Source organism: Stenella coeruleoalba (genome assembly GCF_951394435.1).
Source record: "Stenella coeruleoalba genome assembly, chromosome: 3".
Taxonomy (NCBI): domain Eukaryota; kingdom Metazoa; phylum Chordata; class Mammalia; order Artiodactyla; family Delphinidae; genus Stenella; species Stenella coeruleoalba.
This window is the reverse complement of record NC_137148.1, coordinates 107,163,368-107,185,112: the sequence shown is the minus strand read 5'-3', so window position 1 is coordinate 107,185,112 and position 21,745 is coordinate 107,163,368. Positions and strand designations below refer to the sequence as shown.

The following is a 21,745-nucleotide window of genomic DNA, read 5'->3' as shown; positions in this document are numbered from 1 at the left end:
TAGCAAGAGATGGGCGGAAACCAGAGCAGCAAGAGTGAGGAAGGCGAAAAAAGCTGGGCAGGTGTGAGGAGGGTCCAGACCGCAGGAGAGGAGGAGGAGCGGACTAAGAATGGTGGGCGGAGGCGAGCGGGGGTGGGGGGCGACCGGCTCGGGGCGGCAGGAGCCCGGAGCACGTGCTGGCAGAAAAGCAGAGAGGGGCTGGCCAGGGATAGGGGCTGGCTTTCCTGGCAGAGAAAGGAGGCGGGGAGACGGGACAGCAGGGGCTGGGAGGTCACCTTTAATGTAGACATCGTCGTCGGCGCGCATGAACCACTCATACTTGTCCAGGTAGTGGTCGTGCATATACTTGATCATCATGAAGGACTTTTTCTGGGGAGGATAGGAGTCGTCCACCCCAGGCAGCGCGATGACAGGCAGGGGTGGCGGGGGGTGGCCAAGCCCAGCGTTGGGGGGCTGCTGGCTGGAAAAGAACTCCACACGGCCGGGGATAAAGCGCGCCCAGGTCCGTTGCACTGCCAGCGCGCGGCTGCCCAGGTACTTCTGCGCGGTCATCACCCCCACGTACAAGAAATCCCGAGGTCGGGAGCTCTGGGCGGCGGCGCCCCCGTCTCCGCTGCCGTTGTGGCTACTCCCCGGCCGACCGCCTCTCCGCTTCCCAGCCGCGCCTCTATCCTCCTCCTCAGGTTCCCCTTCGGCCACAGGGGCTCCGGGGAGCCCCGTCGCGCCTTCGGGCTCGCGTCCTCGCCGCTGCTGCTGCAGTGGAGGTGGCTGCTGCCAGGGGCTGCTGCGAAAACTGGTTACCCCCGGCGCTGCTTCAGGCAGCTGCGGCCCCTGGAGCTCCTGGCGCGCTGGGGGCGGCGACTGCTCCGGCCACTGCCGGGCATAAGGCTGAGGGAGCGGCTGCTGCGCGCCGGCGCCAGCGGCCGAGCGGCCGTAGTAGGAACAGAGGCTGGAACCGCGTCTCTTCCTCTCGCTCAGCTCGGCCACTCTGGGGGCAATGAGCCAGGACGCGGCAGTGAAGCCCAGCACCAGCCCCAATGCCACGCTCATCCACGGGCGGCGGGAGCGCACGGCCATCGCGGCTGCCCCGGGCGCTGACGCTGGCTGAGCGGCTGCGGCGCTGCGCAAGGGTCTTCCGCTTCACACCCGCCCCTCCTACGCCTCAACGCCCCCAGCCCCGGCCGCCGCCCGCAGCCCAGGCTCTGACGCCGCCTCCGGGTCTGAGCGCTCCGGACGCCTAGCCGGCGGCGCGTTGCAGCTGCTGGCCGAGCTCCCCGCTCCGAGCGAGGGTCGGGAGTGAAACTTCTCCCGGCGGTGGCGGCGGCGGCAGCGAGAGGAGCTGCAGGAGGAGGAGGTGGAGCGGCGGCGGCAAGGCGTCCGCTCCTAGGCTGCCACCCTGTCACTTGCGCGCCTGGTCCCTCCCTCCTCCCTCCTTCCCGAGCCCCCGCCCTCGCTCCCCCCGCCGCCGAGCTCCGGACTGGCCCGGAGGAGGAGCCACGAGCACCACCGCTGCCAGCCGGGGGAAGCGCGGGCCGCGATATTTCCCGGTCACCCGCCCTCGGACGCCCCCCGCCCGCGCCTAGGTCCAGAGCCGGCCTCCTCTCCGGAAGGAAACGATCCCTGTCGGGCCGCCTCCGGCTTCCAGCGCCGACGCCCCCTCGTCTCTCCTCCCCCGGTCCTAGTTCTCCGTCCCATTTCCCGTCCCGTCCCGCCCCTCCGCCAGCCTCGCAACACCCGCGTCCGGGGGCTCCGCCGCCCTCCTCCCAGCGCGTCGGCTCCACTGACCTCATCAGCGGAGCTCGGGTCCCAGAGCCCCCGACGAGCGCCCGCAACTCCCTTCCCGTTCGCCTCCCCCAACCCACAGCCGGTTACGTCCCGGCGTGACCCTTCCCCATTCTGCCCCGCCCAGGTCCGCCCAGGTCCGCCCAGGCTCCTGTCTTCGCGTTTTCGGTCTTTTTCGCGTTTGTTTCGCGGCTGCCACTTCGGGTCTACTCTCTCTACTCCTTATCCCGCTCACTGTTCAGGAAACCATCTGTCCCACCCTAGCACCTCTCCATCCAACCTTACCAACTCCCCAGTCCCTACCTGCATCCTTCACCACTTTCACCACTACTTCCCAGTTGTACACAGAAGCACCATTGTCACTCGGTGTCTCTCCTAAGAAAATCTCCGGAGGGGTTGGAAATACCTACCCTGAAAGGCTAGGGGAAGTCACGGTGAGTGGGGGGCTTCATCCCCAAAGAAAATAAAAATTCCATGTTCCTCACCTGTTGAGTTGCGGCATGTGGGGCTGCCTAGTGGTCCCCTCCTCAGCTCTCCGTTGGTTTCTTGTCTAGAAGTGAGAACCATGAACTGTTTGCAGCCTTGGTAGAGACTAGCTCAGTAGGATTGGCAAATGATGGAGAAATGTGAACAAATAATAGAGCCAATAACCAGAAGGTTCAAGCTAAGAAAATTCTTATCCCCCCTGGAACTTAACCAGAAAATAAAAGAGAATATAATTTTTATTCTTGTCTATAAAGCATTTTCTTTTCTAAGGCAATGACAGGAAATGTTTCACCTCGACAATTAGGGAAGAAAAATCTCCAGCAACAGAATCTCAAAAAAAGGTTAACTGGTATTGGCCAAAATCATTGAAAGTTATATTGTGAAGAAATTACCTGAAGATACGTGAAGTTTTGAAGAAGGGAACATTTAAAAGCTTTCTCTCCAGAAGTTGTGAATCTAACTACAGTCTGAGGTGCATTTGGCATCCCAAGCCCTTTCCTCTTCCTCAGATTTCAGTCTTCTGTTTTGTACATCAAACGCAAAGGGATGGTATTGAATGGCATGAGACATAGGGCTCCATCCAGCAAGGTGCTGGCAGCGTCCTTGGAACAGTAGGCCTGCCTGGAGCCCTTGGAGGGGTGGTTCTTTCCACACCAGTAACTGGCTGTGCATGAGCACGTCTGACTAAATGTTTCATCTGCCGGACAATGAAGCTCCTTTTCCATGGCTAGGTCTTGCCCAGAAACACTTGGGAATACAGATTACTGAACTCTTTCTCAAAGTTTAATTTTAGTTAGAATACAAAACTAATCAAACAAATAGGCCCCTTCTGATTGAAAAATAAATCTTCCCAAGGACATTTTAAACTTTCTAGAATAGTGCTGTTCAATAGAAGTTTCCGTATAATGGAAATTTTCTTTATCTGTGCCATCCAGTACAGCAGGCACAAGCCACGAATGATTACTGAGCAGTGGAAATTTGGCTAAAATGGTTGAGGAAAGGAATTTTCAATTTTATTTAATATTAATTAATTTTGATTTAAATAGCCCCATGTGGCTAGGGGGTTACCATGTTGGACAGCACATTTCCAGAGGAAATTCATAACATAGCCCATTACCTGTGGTCCACTGTGAAGAACAAATAGTCCACTGACACACCAGCATACTCTCCCCTGGAATATCCAGCCCGTCATCGTTCCACTGGGTGCAGTTCATGTAGCTGACCTACAAAATCATTAATTCTTAGCAAATACGAATAACCTACTCATCAATTACAATATATTTGGGGATAAAGTTAACTTCATTCATTTATTCAATATATATGTGTGAGAAATTAAGCACTAGACAAGGAAGGTGGAAGGCTCTAGACATGGAAATGTCAACAACATATTCATTGCCACCTATTTGAAGTTTAAAGTGCAGTGAAGAAGACAGACATTAAATACCACACTACAAAATGAATTACCATGGTGACAAATGATATGAAGGGAAAATGGAGGGTACTCAGAGAGTATTTACAAGAGCACCTAATTTAGTCTGGGAGCCAGAGAAGGAACTTGAAGACATGGAAATAAAATGAAAAGTATTGAAATGACGTTCCATACTGGCTAAGTGACTTTAGGAAAGTTATTTAAATTATCTGAGCTTTAGATTTCTCATCTGCAAGTACATTTCTTTGAAGATTTATTAAGATATTATATGTAAGTGCTTAGCACAGTGTCTAGTTCATTGTAGGCACTCAGAAAATGTTAGTTCTTCTCATTTTCCAATGCTTCCTTCATGATAAAATCTCTTCGATGTCACCTTTATTTTAAATGATGTTCCATCTTTTCATTTATTTAACAAATACTTATTTAGTATCTACCTTAAGCTAGTCACTATTCTAGAGAAACAGTAAACAAAACAAAGCCCTTGATTTCATGGGGGTTATATTCTAAGTAGAGATTATATACACACACACACACATGCACCTACATATAATATGCCAGGTATAAGTATTTTGAAAAAAGAGAGATGGTGGGTGTGTACTTGTGTTGGATGAGGCCATTTTAAATTCGCTGGTCAGAGAAGTTCTTTCTGATAAGTTTAGCAGAGAACAGAAGAAAGTGAGGAAACTAACCATAAGGATATCCAAAAGAGGATCTTCCAGGAAGAGGGAATAGTCAACACATCGGCTTGACATAGCCAAGGTAAACTGAGGAACAGCAAAGAGACCAATATGGGTTGAAAATGGAAGGGAGCAGGTGACTTCCTGATTATTTAAGCCAGTATTATTGAGTAGAATAATAAAGTGAGCCACAAATGCAAGACATGTAATTTAAATTTTTCTTGTAGCCACATTTTTCAAAGTGAAATTAATTTTAATAATACATTTCATTCAACTTAATATATTCAACATATTATCATGGCAACAGGTAATCAATATAAAATTATTACTGTGAAAATTACTTTTATCACTACTAACTTTTCCAAATCCATTGTGTATTTTATACTTATAGCACATCTCAATTCAAACTAGCTACACTTCAAATGTTCAATAGACACATGTAACTAGTGTCTACCATATTGGGCAATGTATATTCTGAGCCTGGAAGACATTTGGAAAGAATTTTTAAAATTCTGAGTGACAATGAAGGTGTTGAGTGGGGATATGGTTTTTATTTATGTTTTACAAAGATGACTCTAGCTCCCATTTAGAGGAGGAACAAAGGTAGAATCAGGGAAATCATTTAAGACATTATTGAAATCACCCCATCACTTTGAAACAGAAGAAAAAGACTTGTCTTTCCACAGTGTTTGTGCCTCTTCCTCATTTGTAATAAGTAGAAGAGTGGGTAAGTTTGTTATATAAGTTTAATTTCATGTTTATTGAGGTTCCTCTAGATGTTTATTTGTTATTTCCCAAAGTCAGTGAAGTAATTTTCTTGTACTCACTTTAATTTTGAAGATACATAATTTTGAGGGTAGATAATTTTCTGAGAAATCTCTACCAAGGACTAAGTTTTTTATTAAAACAAAGAATAAAGTAATGTGTTCTAGGAAGAATTTAAGAAAAAAATTTTATTTGGATAAGTGGGGTGTTAAGGGACAAATTTGTATGGAAACTCACTATCATTGAAGAAAAATAAACATAATAAATGCATACTAAACTATAGCCAGATCTATGCATTATATTGGAAGAAAGAATACAGAAATGTAGGTAATTTCCAATATTGCTGGCTAAAAATGTCTGACAGGATTGCTATTCTGATATGAACAAGAATGTTTCAATATATATACTTGTGAAACACCTGATAAAATCTCTGTGAAGCACCTCAATAGTAGATTTTGAGAAAAAATAACAAAACTTCATAAATTATAAGTTTCCAGAAAAATTACAAAACTAATTCCCTCTCTTCTCCAAATCCTTTAACAATTTCAAGCATGTCCATATTTGACTATTGTAACACATGAATCAATTGCCTCCTTCTCTGAGCTGAAGATATTAGAACATAAGGGATCATCTGGATTCACATTGAAGCAGAGCTCTCACAGGGGTTGTGTCCCTGGCTCTAGAATGACATGAATGTTAACTACCCTGAAACCAAGTCTGGTACACTTAGAGAAAGCCCTTCAGCAGACTGGTCTGAAGGTTCTACACTGAGTGTTTAAATTTTTTTTTTTTTTTGGCTGCGTTGGGGCTTCTTTACTGCGCAGGCTTTCTCTAGTTGCAGCGAGTGGGGGCTACCCTCGTTGTGGTGTGCGGGTTTATCATTACGGTGGCTTCTCTTGTTGCGGAGCACGGGCTCTAGGCGCATGGGCTTCAGTAGTTGTGGTAAATGGGCTCAGTAGTTGTGGCACATGGGCTCAGTAGTTGTGGCTCACGGGCTCTAGAGCACAAGCTCAGCGCCTGTGGTGCATGGGCCACAGCTGTGGCACATGATCTCACATGCTCTGCGGCATGTGGGATCTTCCCAGACCAGGAATGGAACCCGTGTCCCCTGCATTGGCAGGCGGATTCTTAACCACTGAGTCACCAGGGAAGTCCCAGGAGTCCCTGTTTAAATTGATTAGAAAGAATTAGCAAGAACTTTAAAATCACAGAAAAGGTACAAGTGAGTTTAAAAGGGGAATATCATAGTTTGATCAGTTATGAAGGTTAAAGGTAGATATTTAAATATATGGTTCAGCATATGCTTCTGTTACAAGGTGTAAGCAAAGACACTTTGATTTAGTATTTTACTGTGATATTTAGAATATTATCATTTTTTCTTGACAGATCAAGACTCAGTTGATTTCATTTGCGTGAAGCAACTCTGGCATCTAGTGGTTAATGATCATAATGTAATTCAGTTTGTTTCTGAGGGACAAATTGTGTTATAAAATATTTTTGACATTGCCAAGGAAGATTATAGAAGAGACATAATAAGATAACCATTTTATTATATTTTTATTCCCTCAGAAATCAGGGATGATAGAAGTTCATATACTGAAATATGAAAAGGTAATTACTTAGAGCACATTATAAGACTGTGTAACTTTTAAAGCTATACTAATCTGCATTTAGCTAATCAACATGAAAATGCTATAGTTAATTTTTTTTACACTGACAATATTTGATGCTACTAAGGAATTATTAATTCCTTTTTAGGTATGATAATTGTATTGTGACTATGTTTTTTTAAGAGAAGTTCTTATTTTTCAGAAATATATACTGAAATGTTTATAGGTAAACTGGTATGATGTCTGGAATTCAAATAATATGGGATTGAGGGTGGTGCTAAGTGGATGGCAATGTGAGGGGTGTGGAGGGGGATTGATTGACCAAGTATTGATGACTGTTGGGACTGGGTGATTACCTCTGGGTAGATTTGACATTCTCTATAATAAAAAGTTTAAAGAAAATATTTTGTTTAAGATCAGCATACATTCAATTTTTATTTCCTATAGCTTTTTCTAAGAGATAATCCACTTGTCAAAACCATCAATGTACTTTGAGAAGAAGACAATGAAACTACTGCTTTCACTTATGAAAGAGTCAAGAGGTGACAACATTAGAATTAAAACTTCTATATCTTCCATCCTTCCTGGGCTCCAATGACAGTCTCTTAGACATAAGCAAAACACCCAATCAAGCTTTTACAAATAAAGAAGCACTATTTATGATGTGTGGATTTTTTTACTTTTAAGAAATAGTAGTCTATGATTAGGCAGTGAGCTTCAAAATCTTCAGAGAGCTCCTAATCACCAATCTGAATTTATTCTAAAAAGATTTTAATTTTAATTTTATCCTTTCACTACTCACCTAAAATATTAATAAACTCCAATTTAATATTTTCTATCTTAGAAAAGTTAAAATGCACATGCCACCTTTCTTCCTGTTTCTTTAATTTTCAACCCCTGTTAATTACTTGGTCTCTTTCCCCGTCCTACAGATCACTGCTGTTAAAAAGAAATGTAATATGATCCACATATGTAATTTAAATTTTTCTAGTAGCCACGTTTTAAAAAGTAAAAACAGGTGAAATTAATCTTAAGAATATATTTTATTTTCCCCAGTGTATGTAGCTCTGACTAGTAAGTCTTAAAGCCCACTTTGGGATAACAAAAAGACAAATGGATTTCAGAAGATTTATGGGATTTATTATGCTGCTTTCTTAAGTATCAATATACAAATATTGTGCATACTAAACCGTACAAATATGATCTCTATATATGTATGTTGTACACATATATATAGTGCATATATGTAAAATGTTTTTCTTTATAGTCACACTATCATTACAGAATAAGCATAAGAGGAGAGATTGGGGGTCTTTTCTCTTATACCTATTTTTATTAAATTTCAGGATATTTTACAAGATTCAAGAGAAGTTAGATATCACATTTCTCAACCCATTGTCATAGGATCTTGAGTGAGAGGCAGGTACAGTTCACAATTCATTTTAAGGCTGCTGCAAGTACATAGTGAATTAATAAATGACACAGTCTTTCAATAGTCTTGAAAGTCTGATTTGATGGATTTCAATCAAGTGTCAGCATGGGGAGGGCAGAACTTTTATTTTCTGCTAGTCTTTATGATTTTTATTTGCTTTGGAAAATATATTTATGTTCATAAAATATTTTGTTTCTTCATGTTAATATATAATAGGTTTGTTATTTATATATGAGTTGTTTAAATTAAAATTTAATACTTCTAATTTTTAATTTCTCATACAATAAACATTTGGGATTCTCATTAAATTTTAAGACTATAAAGAGGTCCCAAGAACACTGGTCTAAGGCAATTCCTTCATTCATTCTTTTAAACTCCTGAAAGTAGCACAATTTTTTTAAAGAGGAATAATTGAATTAGAATGCCTTGCCCCTGATGGAACATTGACTCTAATAGTTTGCAATGACATGAGAGTGACTGTGAATTTGCACGTTTGAAGCTTTGACATGTTTGTAACTATATTATTGCCTCCATGGTTTTTGATTCACACCTATGGCATTCCAGGAATCCAATAGCTTAACATTTTGTTTGTTTGTTTTTGCATGTGCTACTATTAGAAGAGAATGGCAGGAATGAATCTTCTGAGACAGAATTTAATTCAGACATTTATGATTCTAATTTGTATCTAGTAACAAATTGGTATCTTTAACAAGTTTAGGGGTATACTTTTAATTTCCCCAAAAACAAACTGTAGGACGATACTTTATTCTAAGGCTCCAACCATTTTGTAATGTTGGGCCAAAGAAAGAATGTCTCAATAAGTTAAATCTAAAGAGTCATAAAATTTAGTGAAGAAGGAAGAAGATAATACTGCCATACCAATAAATTGAAAGGGCAACTATTTGCCTTTTGAAGCCAACTGGAACTCGAGGAATAGACAGAATGTGAAATCCAAATAAAATCTGGTGAACTAATTGAAAAAGGTAAATTGGCTCTCATAAATGAAATAAGTGATCATCATTTGGAAATTACTATAAGGATATTGTTCAAGATGCAAAATATGAGTGTGTGGGCAGAGTGGGGGAGGGGGGCAATGATACTTTCCCTCCTTGGGCCCCTGTGGCCTTAGCTCTGCATCTTCATTGGGCAGAAAGAGGACTAGAAGAACAGCCTTAAGAGAGGAATAAGAGCAAATGCTAGCCTCATAGCTAAGTGATTTCTCAGCAGTGCTTTCTGCTTTCATCTCCCAACTGGGCACAAAAAGATTCAAAAGGAGGCAGGACTGAGGCACACCCAAGAAATAAGTGAGGGGTGGAGCACTGCATTTTTAAGACCTTTGGTAGAGTTATGCTTACCACACCCTCCATACCACGCCACACATTTTTTTTTTTTCCAGACTGCACTTCCCATGTCTACCTTTACAGAAAGCAGAGCAGGAATAGCAACAGAGCCATCTGAACCAGAGTAAAATTAAATTTAGGCTTTAGTATTAGCACAGAATTGGAACTCCGGGACATGATAAAGCCATCAGATCAAACCTTCTTATAGACGTATAGAGTCCAACTGGCCATGAAACCTTACAAGTAATGAAAACTTTGGCACTTAGGTCAGTGTTTCTCAAACTGGGACTCTCAGAATGCCTATGTAAGTCTTTCTAATGTTTTAATGTGCATAACTATTACTAGTAAATCTGGAGTACTTCTGAATCAGAATTCCTGAAGGTGGAAGAATCCATTTATAACAAGACACCTGAGCAATTCTTAAACATACTGAAGTTTGTAACTTACTATTCTAATCTTCCTTGATAATTGGGATAATTTAAAGTCCTAAGATCATCCGTTAAATAAACAAATTAACACGAAAAACAAAACTATGATATCCTTCTACTGACATTTACCACCCTCAAAAAGCATGGATAGCTAGCTAAAATTCTAGGTTCCCCAACACCAAATGATATAAGAACCCTCATTCACTTGCTGTTTGCAAATTGAGTGTATTTACATTTCTCTATATCTTGGTTTGGGTTCCTCAAGAAGTAGACTCAAGAATTTGGGAGCACACAATTTATTTGAAAGGGATTCCAGGGAATAATGGGAGGAGAGAGGAGAGAGGAGAAGTGAAAAAAACAAGGTAAGGGGTGGAATCCAATAAAGGGTGAATTCTGAAGTCAGTTACCATTGAAGATAGCTGGAGTTTAATCCCACTTGGGAAACTCTTGTAGTCAATATAGACCATGGCCTCAGATTTATCCCATCGGAAAAGTAAAGAAGTTGGCTGTATTTACGCGTTAACTTCTGTCAGTCATTGATTATGGGCTATTCCCAGGGGACACTAGTTCATTTAACATGTTTCTCTGTCTTCTGTATGTTGTGTGAACTGGTAAATTGGTATGAGGATCTAGAGAATTGACAGATACAAGTTCAATTTTTCTTTTTGAACAAAAGTACTTAATAGATTATACTGTGTTCTTTCAGTAGGAGGCACATAATGTCCATCTCTGTTTCTGATGTACTGTTGATAATGAATTCCTAGATTCATTAATTCATTAGAAGTTACAAATGGTAATAATTTTAATCTTATCATTGTCTCTCCCTTTATTAACTGGAATATTCTTATGAAAAGTTACTAGTAATTTATTTACTGGTACAATCTGCATAGTAAAGACAACATCAATGATTCTTTTTTACACTTTATTTCTGATGATCCAGAGATTTTAAAAGATGGTTGAGCAGTAAAGATGTCTACACTCAGTTCCTTATAAGGCCTTGTTAGGTAAAATTAATTGAAATAATCCAAAAGCAGGACCTTTGTTGCTACCGGAAATAATCTCGGTTTCTGCTGTTAAACCCCAGTCACACCACTGATATTCTAATCTACAAATCTGGACTAAAAGCTGTGCCTGTGAGAAGAATAAGATGCTATATTTTCTATTTTTACTTTTTTATTCATTAAGTTGCATTTATAGAACTTCTAAAATTTGGAAACAGGCTGTAAATGTAAGGTGGGAAGTTGTTATTTATTTATTTCCTAGCCCTCTGGAATTTCTGGTTTATTATATATAAAATTATATAGGAATTATAGGAAAATTTCCTCTCATGGCTTTACAGGCGAATTCTATCAAACATTTAGAGAAGAGTTAACATGTATCCTTCTGAAACTATTCCAAAAAAATTGCAGAGGAAGGAGGCCACCATCACCCTGATACCAAAACCAGACACAGATACCACAAAAAAAGAAAATTACAGGCCAATATCACTGATGGACACAGACACAAAAATCCTCAACAAAAGTACTAGCAAACCAAATCCAACAGCACATTAAAAGGGTTATACACCATGATCAAGTGGGATTTATCCCAGGGATGCAAATATTTTTCAATATCCACAAGTCAGTCAATGTGAAACACCACATCAACCAATTGAAGACTAAAAACCATATGATCATCTCAATAGATGCAGAAAAACTTTTGACAAAATTCAACATCCATTTATGATAAAAACTCTCCAGAAAGTGGGCATAGAGGGAACATACCTTAACACAGTAAAGGCCATATATGACAAACCTACAGCTAACATCATGCTCAATGGTGAAAAGCTGAAAGCATTTCCTTTCAATCAGGAACAAGACAAGGATGTCCACTCTCACCACTTTTATTTAACATTGTTTTGGAAGGCTAGCCACAGCAATCAGAGAAGAAAATGAAATAAAAGAAATCCAAATTGGAAAAGAAGAAGTAAAACTGTCACTGTTTGCAGATGACATGGTATTATAAATAGAAAATCCTAAAGATGCTACCAGAAAACTACTAGAACTCATCAGTGAATTTGGTAAAGTTGCAGGATACAAAATTAATACACATAAATCTGTTGCATTTCTGTACACTAACAACAAAAGATCAAAAGAGAAATTAAAGAAACAATCCCATTTACTATCACATCAAAAAGAATAAAATACCTAGGAATAAACCTGCCTAAGGAGGCAAAAACCTGTACTCCAAAAACTATAAGACACTGATGAAAGAAATCAAAGATGACACAAACAGATGGAGAGATATACAATATTCTTGGATTGGAAGAATCAACATTGTGAAAATGACTATACTACCAAGGCAAGCTACAGATTCAATGCAATCCCTATTAATTTACCAATGGCATTTTTCATAGAAGTTGAACAAAATATCTAAAAATTTGTTTGCAGAGGGACTTCCCTGGTGATCCAGTGGTTAAGACTCCATGCTTCCACTGCAGGGGGCATGGGTTTGATTCCTGGTCAGGGAACTGAGATTCTGCATGCTGCATGGTGTGGCCAAAAATTGTTCAAAATTAAAAAAAAAAATGTAAAAATTTTGTATGGAGACACAAAAGACCGCAAATAGCCAAAGCAATCTTGAGAAAGAAAAATGAGGCTGGAGGAATCAGGTTCCCTGACTTTGGATTATATTACAAAGCTACAGTCATCAAAACAGTATGGTACTGGTGCAAAAACAGAACTATAGACCAATGGGACAGGATAGAAAGCCCAGAAATGAACCCATGCACCTACGGTCAATTAATCTACAACAAAGGAGGCAAGACTATACAATGGAGAAAAGACAGTCTCTTCAATAAATCGTGCTGGGAAAACTAGACAGCTCCATGTAAAAAAATGAAATTAGAACATTATTTAACAACACACACAAAAATAAACTTAAAATGGATTAAAGATATAAATGTAAAACAAAATACTATAAAACTCTTAGAGGAAAACATAGACAGAACACTCTTTGACATAAATCACAGCAATATCTTTTTCTGTCTCCTAGAGCAATGGAATAAAAATAAAAATAAACAAATGGGACCTAATTAAACTTAAAAGCTTTTGCACAGCAAAGGAAACCATAAACAAAATGAAAAGACAACCCACAGAATGGGGGAAAATACTTGCTAACGATGCAACTGACAAGGGATTAATCTCCAAAATTTACAAACAGCTCATATGGCTCAATATCAAAAAAGAGAAATAACCCAATCTAAAAATGAGCAGAAGGCCTAAATAGACATTTCTCCAAAGAAGACATACAGATGGCCAAGAGGCACATGAAAAGATGCTCAACACTGCTAATTAGTAGAGAAATGCAAATCAAAACTGCAATGAGATATCACCTCACACCAGTCAGAATGGCCACCATCAAAATGTCTATAAAGAATAAATGCTGGAGAGAGTGTGGAGAAAAGGGAACCCTCTTGCACTGCTGTTGGGAATGTAAATTGGTACAGCCACTAGGAGAGCAGTATGGCGTTCCCTTAAGAAACTAAAAATAGAGCTACCATATGATCCAGCAATCCCACTCCTGGGCGTATATTGGGAGAAAAACATGGTTCAAAAGGATACATGCACCCCAATGTTCATTGCAGTGCTGTTTAAAATAGCCAGGACATGGAAGCAAACTAAACATCCATCTACAGATGAATGGATAAAGAAGATGTGGTACATATATACAATGGAATACTACTCAGCCATTAAAAGAATGAAATAATGCCATTTGCAGCAACATGGATGGATCTGGAGATTATCATACTAAGTGAAGTAAGTCAGACAGAGAAAGACAAATATCATATATCAATTATATGTGGAATCTAAAAAAAATGATACAAGTGAACTTATTTACAAAACAGAAACAGAATCACAGACTAGAGAAGGAACTTATGGTTACTGGGGGGAAGGCGGGGGGAGGGATAGATTGAGAATTTGGGATTGACATGTACACAATGTTATATTTAAAATAGATAACCAACAAGGACCTACTGTATAGCACAGGCAACTCTGTTCAATATTCTGTAATAACCTAAATAGGAAAAGAATTTGAAAAAGAATAGATACATGTGTATGGATAAGTATAACTAAATCACTTTGCTGTACACCTGAAACTAACACAACATTGTTAATCAACTATACTCCAATATAAAATAAAAATTAAGAAAAAGTTTAGTGGGGTTGAATAGGGGAAATACAAAAACATGCTAAATGTGTTTCTTGTATACAGTGAGTGTTTATGCAGTCATTTTCTATGTGGTTTTGGCTTCACCCATGGTTTGGGGTCTTTTGATGTTTGTATCTGGACTTCTTTTATTCTTAAGTTTTCATTAACAATCCAGCAATGTCAGATATCAAGAGATTTACAATGCAGTTCATGCTCCTCTCTCAGTGTTACCACAACATCTCTGAACCTTCCAAAAGAAGTTCAGTTCTGCTAAGCATTTCTTCTCCACTAAAATGAAGGGTATTGGGCTAGACCAGAAGTTGGCAAACTCTGGCCCACAGGCCAAATCCACCCCACTACCTTTTTTTGGTGACCTCCAATTGAGAATGACTTCTATATATTAAAATGGTTTTCATTTAAAAACTGTTATTTTAAATATTATGTAAATACCTACATAATATCCTCAATTTTGCCTCTTGGCTTGCAAAGCCTAAAACAGTGAGTATTTGGCTCTTTCAGAAAAAGTTCAACTCCTGGGCTACAGCAATGATTTTCAAACTATTTTCAGGAGCAGAACTTTTAAAAAAGAGAAAAAAAAATCTTATTCTAAACCCCTTTGCCTAAAACAAACAAATGTGTAATTAAATTGCATTAAGAATTTTTAAAAATTTTTAAATAATTGCTCTCTAAAAAATTCAAACAGGAACAATGGGGCTGTTTTGATGAAGATGATAGACTAAAAGAAGGAACAACAGTTTTGACACTGAGGACTACAGATGACAATTACAGTCTTAGAGGAGATTCAACCTACAATTTATTCCAGCGTAGTTTTTTGTTTTTGGATGATTTCAAAAATAAAATCCTGTTTCAAGAAGATAAGTGGTTATAAATAGTAGCAATTTTTTAACAACTCACCTTGCAATCTAAGGACACTCTGAAATTAAACTAATCCAAATTTTCAAGAGGTAGAAAATTTTGATTTTAGTTACAACATCAAAAAAAAAAGCTCTCATAATCAAAATATAGCAATCAGACAAGAATCACCAACAATTTGGAAAAGGAGATAAAATTGTCTGTGTATTTTAACACTTTCGGTGCTTTCTTGTCATGGCACCGCTGATGACTGTGCTGAGGAGCTGGCACAGAGCAGATGAGTTTGCTGCTGCAGTTTGATGTGAGTGGACATAAGCAAGCTTGAATTTTAAAGAGTGTGGTGAAGGACAGCAGCCTTTTTTTTTTTTGCGGTACGCGGGCCTCTCACTGTTGTGGCCTCTCCCATTGCGGAGCACAGGCTCCGGACGTGCAGGCTCAGCGGCCATGGCTCACGGGACCAGCCGCTCCGCGGCATGTGGGATCTACCCGGACCGGGGCACGAACCTGTGTCCCCTGCATCGGCAGGCAGACTCTCAACCACTGCGCCACCAGGGAAGCCCCAGCAGCCTTCTTGTTCCAAGGTTCCTCAACACAATGTTCAAATATGTGCACAAATATGACAGTTGAAGTTTTTTCTGAAGTTCAAGAAGAAACAACGTGTTTTGAAATCACAAGGAGGTTAAAGTTAATGTAAATTGAAGTTGCATTTTAAGATATTAGAAAGATATCATAAGATAGTATAAGATTAGAAAATAAACTGAAAATTGGGTTGAGTAGAAATTACTCTTGAAAATCTCTTACTTGCCCAGAAAGTAGATTATACTGGTCTTGGATATGTATCCACGTGTGGTATATTTTATGCCATTTAAGTTTGAGGACTGCTGAACTAGACTAAGAAAAAGAATACATTCAGATGTGTGGACACTGTGCCTTTAAGAAAACCAATCGAACACTTGCAGTGATTAAAGGGTGGGTGGAGAATGCTAAGATGCCCCTTGCTTTCAGTGTTTAACTGCTATTGACATACCTTAAGAGTTTTGCATGCTGTCGTGTGGATCAAATGAGTTAAACAAGATGAACACTCCAAGAATATGGTCTGGAACACAGAAGGTACTTAATAAAGATTTTATATATTTTATTATGATTCTTTATACATTCTTTAAATACATATGCATATATATATTTAAGCAAAGGATAAAATATTTCTTCATACATTTGCATGTGTGTATATGTATGTGTGTGTATACAAGAAGCTGCAACAACAATTTGGAATAAAACATAAAGCTGTCTATATTCTAACACTTTCTGTGTTAAAACATACACAGACACACACGAATCTATAAAGAAAATTTTGATCGCTTGCTCTCATCTGTCTGAGGTGGCATTTGATCTTTTTTTCCACTGACCATCTAGCCCCCTATTCATTTATTCAACAATAATTTACTAAGTACCTTCCATGTGGCACTGTTCTAAGTGCTGGGGTTTAATCATTAAATAAAGCAGATCATGTTCCCTTGCCCTTGTCTTGGGGAGCTCACACACTAGTTGGAGGTGGCAGACAGTAAAATGAAATGCAACATCAAATTGTATAGTATGTAAGATGGTGAGAAAATCTATGAAAACAAAGCAGGCACTTTTGGATCTTAGATGTAGGTAGAGTGACTTAGGTTGAAATGATCCTGATCCTGTTTGGGTTTTCTTTGGGGAGCTGAACTGATTTGCTGAAAATTTTGATAAATCCTTAGTAGAGTCTCTTTCACTTACTCTTTCTTATGCTTTCTTATGCACGTGTTAAGTATATGTTACTAATATCGACATTTTTGACAATGTCCAAATTCAAGAACACCACGACAAGAAGATTTACGAAGAGCAAGGAGCAAGTTGAAAATAATGTCTCATTCCAGTATCTGTGTGTATGTATGACTGAGACCACTCACTAGTTAAGTGATTTACTCCCTTATACAAACAATGAAGGGCTAATATAATTTGAATTTGTACAGAGTAAAGTTACAAAATATTCCCTGTTGTGGACCATCAGGTATTTGGAAAATGGCTAAACTCTTAAATGATATTTATTCTTATATAATTAGTCATTTGCAGAACAATCTTTTTAAGAAAATAATTTGTGTTTATCTTCTGCTTCTCCCTCTTTCTCCCGTTTCAAGCTGGTAGCCAGGCCATTTGTATTTCCTTGCTCCTGGAGTTCTTGCAGAGCTGGAAGTAAAATCATCTTGAGGACAGTAGCCATTCCTATCTTTTGTAAAAGTATTAGCTCATTTTGGCTGTCCCAGCAGATGAGGAGAGAAGGCAGAAAAGACTAAGGCCTTTGAGGCCAAATAATGAGAGATGTGACATTTCTAGAAACTGTGACGGGGACCAAGATTTGTGGGTCCCCGTGGGCCCCCCTAGGTAGCAGCCTCCAGGGAGCCTGGACCCTAGACACAGTGGTTTCAGCCTCTACAAGGACCTAGGGCACCTAGTGGAGGAGAAGCAGAGAGCCACTAGACCTGAAGGAACCATCCTTAGAGGAGTGATGGATGTATCACCAGATACCGCTGCAGATCCATAATTTCAGGGGCATCCCGCATACTTGATGTTGCACACAACCCTAGGATTTTAGACAACTGTGGGTGGGGTGCATATCCCAGCAATGTCTTAGATTTAATTTCTTTCTATTCACTCCAAATGAAGGCCTGGAGATGGACTTGAGATGACAGAAAAATAACGTGACATGGCGTGCGTATTGAGTATATATATTAAGATTCATATTGTACATAGTCTACCCATCCCTAGGCAATAATGACCTTTAAAAATAAGTTTCTTTCCACAATGACACTTCTGTTTTACAAAGAATGTTAAGGAAGTACTTGCTGTCGCTTCAAGTTCTTGTAACTTCTGAACTTATTTTGTTAAACATGGTTCTTAGCAATCACATTTATTCAACTAAAGAATGTGAATAAAACTGACATCCACCCAACAGAAATTTTCCTTTCTTTGATTTTATACCCTCAGGAAATAGCAAGTAAAAGTTAGGATGCATAGGACATTAGAGTAGTTTTTAAAGATTATCACCAAACACCGAAGGACTAAATCAGACTAGTGTCTAATTTCATTCACTTATGTACATTTAGTCTTTAAAAAATTGATACTTAGGTTTGATGCCATCCCATTTAGGTCTAGGTATGTGAATTTTGTACATTATTCCTCTAGTAGCAGTGCAGTTGGGTACATAATTTATCTTTAAAAGATCCGATGACTTACACATTGTGTGAACTTGGGCAAGTTGTATCAGTCTTTGTTTCTGTTACCTGAAGAAATAAAGATAAAATCTACCTCACAGTATTTTTGTAAAGTTTTATGTGGTGTTTTTGTATATGTTTAGTATTCACAAGGTCTAATGTCAGTGTGCATTAATGGACATTTAATGGACTATTTTTTTTTTTTTTGCCTGTTCAATATCCTTCTTTTAAGGGATCATCTAACCTCTCTTCTGCAGTAACCTTGTTCAGTCTTTACGGTTTGGGTAGGGCTACTATTGTCTGTAGCTGCCTTAAAATCCTTGACCACAATTCCTCTTTCGGCATGTCATCCAAACAAGGCTAATCATAGCCCTCCCTGGGATTACTGCCAGAGGTGGCAGGAAAAATGCTGTCACTTTCCATGATTTTTGGCTTCAAGGACCTTATGAGCCTACAGCTGCTGGTGACTGTCGTTCTAGTCATGTGGAAGTGGTCTGAGAATGAAGCCACAAGGATGGCAACAGATAGACCTTGTTCTTATTGACGTATCTGAATCCAGCAACACTGGGAAGCCCACTCCCAGATTTTTCAGCTTTGTGAGGCATTTTATGCCACATCTCATAAGCAAGTTGATGATAAATTTCTGTCACTCATGACTAATAAAATTTTCACTAAAATATAAGTATGCTTTGAAGTCAGACCACTTGTAATCAAACTCCATCTCTTTCACTTGTCAGCTTTGTGACCTTGGACAAATTACTTTAATCCTTTGTGCCTCAGCTTCCTCCTGTGTAATTAGGGCAAAATAGTAACACCAACCTCCTTAAGTGGGAGTATTAATTGAGACTGTATTTCTGTTCAGTGAATGCCAGTTTTATTCACTCTCTTTAGTTGAATAAATGTGATCACTAAGAACCATGTTTAATGAAAAAAGTTCAGAAGTTATAAAAACTTGCAACAACAAGTACTTCATTAACATTCTTTGTAAAACAGAAGTATCATTGGGGAAAGAAACATTTTAAAAATATTTTTAAAGGTCATTATTGCCTAAGGAAGGGTGGGCTATGTAAGGTATGAATCTTAATTTATATACTAAATACCCATGCCGTGTCATGTTATTTTTTAAAGTCACCTTAAGTTCATCCCCAGGCCTCCATCTGGAGTGAATAGTAAGAAATTAAATCTGTATAGTACATTGTCTGGTCCATGACAAGTAATCAATGAATGCAAGGTATTACTATCACATTAAATAGTGTGCATAATGAAGAAAAAATTACCTGGTTAAGAGGAAATGCATTTAAAAAACCAAGTGATAGTAAAAAGTTGAAAAACAATACTGAAGCAAAGCAAAGGTAGAGAAAATAGAGCACAATGAAATTAAATGGAACTCAAAGATGAATAAATTCCTAGTAAAAAATAGGAACAGAAAAAAAAGTGAAGACATAAATTCTTGTGTTCAATGACACCAGCAGCACAAAAATCCATGAATCAAAAGTTGCCAACCAGTGGCCCAGACGTTCTATTTATTTTAATTTTTAAATGGAATCTTTGATTCTGGCACTAAAACAAAAACTCTATGGACAGCATCAACAGTAGATATTCTAAACTGGCAGAATTTTTGTTAGCTATTTCAGTACCTTAGTTGTAAATTTTCCTTAACTTTTTGTTCTAAGAGTGGTGTTAACAGAATTATATAAAACTTGAATGTTAAGTTTCCAGTGTCCTGAGAATTTTAGACAAATATAGCAGACATCTGTACAGACATGCTGTAACAGATATTTACTGGAACGCAGTTCCAGACAGAGGCTTTTAATTAGAGGATGTGGCAAGTAAAATGATAACATATTAAGAAATATTCTATATCAAAAGAGGAAAATTGGGAGAGACCTTCAAGAAGGCAGAGGAGTAAAACGTGGAGACCACCTTCCTCCCCACAAATACATCAAAAATACATCTACGTGGGGAACAACTCCTACAGAACACCTACTGAATGCTGGCAGGAGACCTCAGACTTCCCAAAAGGCAAGAAACTCCCCACATACCGGGGTAGGGCAAAAGAAAAAAAAAGAAAAAACAGAGACAAAAGAATAGGGATGGGACCTGGACCTCTGGGAAGGAGCTGTGAAGGAGGAAAACTTTCCACACACTAGGAAGTCCCTTCACTGGCGGAGATGGCAGGTGCATGGGGGGGAAGCTTCGGAGCCACAGAGGAGAACAAAGCAAAAGGGGTGCAGCAGGCAAAGCGGAGAGATTCCCGCACAGAGGATCGGTACTGACCAGCACTCACCAGCCCGAGAGGCTTGTCTGCTCACCTGCTGGGGCGGGTGGGAGCTGGGAGCTGAGGCTCGGGCTTCGGAGGGCAGATCTCAGGGAGAGGACTGGGGTTGGCGGCGTGAACACAGCCTGAAGGGGGCTAGTGTGCCACAGCTAGCCGGGAGGGAGTCCAGGAAAAAGTGTGGAACTGCCTAAGAGGCAAGAGACCATTGTTTCGGGTGCACAAGGAGAGGGGATTCAGAGCACCGGCTAAACAAGCTCCAGAGACGGATGTGAGCCGCTGGTATCAGCGGGGACACCAGAGATGGGCATGAAATGATAACGCTGCTGCTGCATCCACCAAGAAGCCTGTGTGCAAGCACAGGTTATTATCCACACCTCCCCTCCCAGGAGACTGTGCAGCCCGCCACTGCCAGGGTCCCGTGATCCAGGGACAACTTCCCCAGGAGAACACACGGCATGCCTCAGGCTGTTGCAATGTCATACTGGCCTCTGCCACCGAAGGCTCACACTGCATTCCATACCCCTCCCTCCCCCAGGCCTGAGTGAGCCAGAGCCCCCTAACCAGTGGCTCCTTTAACCCCGTCCTGCCTGAGCCAAGAACAGACATGCTCAGGTGACCTACATTCAGAGGCGGGGCAAAATCCAAAGCTGAACCCCAGGAGCTGTGCGAAAAAAGAAGAGAAAGGGAAATTTTTCCCAGCAGCCTCAGAAGCAACGGATTAAACTTCCACAATCAACTTGATGTATGCTACATTTCTGGAATACCTGAAGAGACAATGAATCATCCCAAAATTGAGGCAGTGTACTTTGGGAGCAACTGTAGACTTGGGGTTTGCTTTCTGCATCTCATTTGTTTCTGGTTTTATGTTTCTCTTAGTTTAGTATTTAGAGTTTCTTATAATTGGTAGATTTGTTTATTGATTTGGTTACTCTCTTTTTTTATATACATAGATATATATATCTTTTTCCTTTTTCTCTTTTTGTGAGTGTGTATGTCTATGCTCCTTTGTGTGATTTTGTCTGTATAGTTTTTCTTTTACCATTTGTCCCAGGGTTCTGTCTGTCCGTTTTTTGTTTTGTTTTGTTTTGTTGTTATAACATAGTTGTTAGCTTGTTATCATTGGTGGATTTGTTTTTTGGTTTGGTTGCTCTCTTCTTTCTTGCTTTCTTTTTGCTTTTTTTAATACTTTTTAATTTTTAATAATTAAAAAAAATT

General features: G+C 39.9%; 1 protein-coding gene across 1 annotated transcript in view; it reads right to left on the bottom strand.

The window, feature by feature from the left end:
- CHSY3 (chondroitin sulfate synthase 3) overlaps positions 1–1,460 on the bottom strand; it is a 277,410-nt gene extending 275,950 nt beyond the window's left edge. Inside the window, exon 1 of the mRNA XM_079917417.1 lies at positions 276–1,460. Within this exon, the coding sequence (XP_079773543.1) occupies positions 276–1,077 (802 nt within the window). The 5' untranslated portion in view covers positions 1,078–1,460. The remainder of the gene's footprint in view (positions 1–275) is intronic.
- Positions 1,461–21,745: the final 20,285 nt, after the last annotated feature.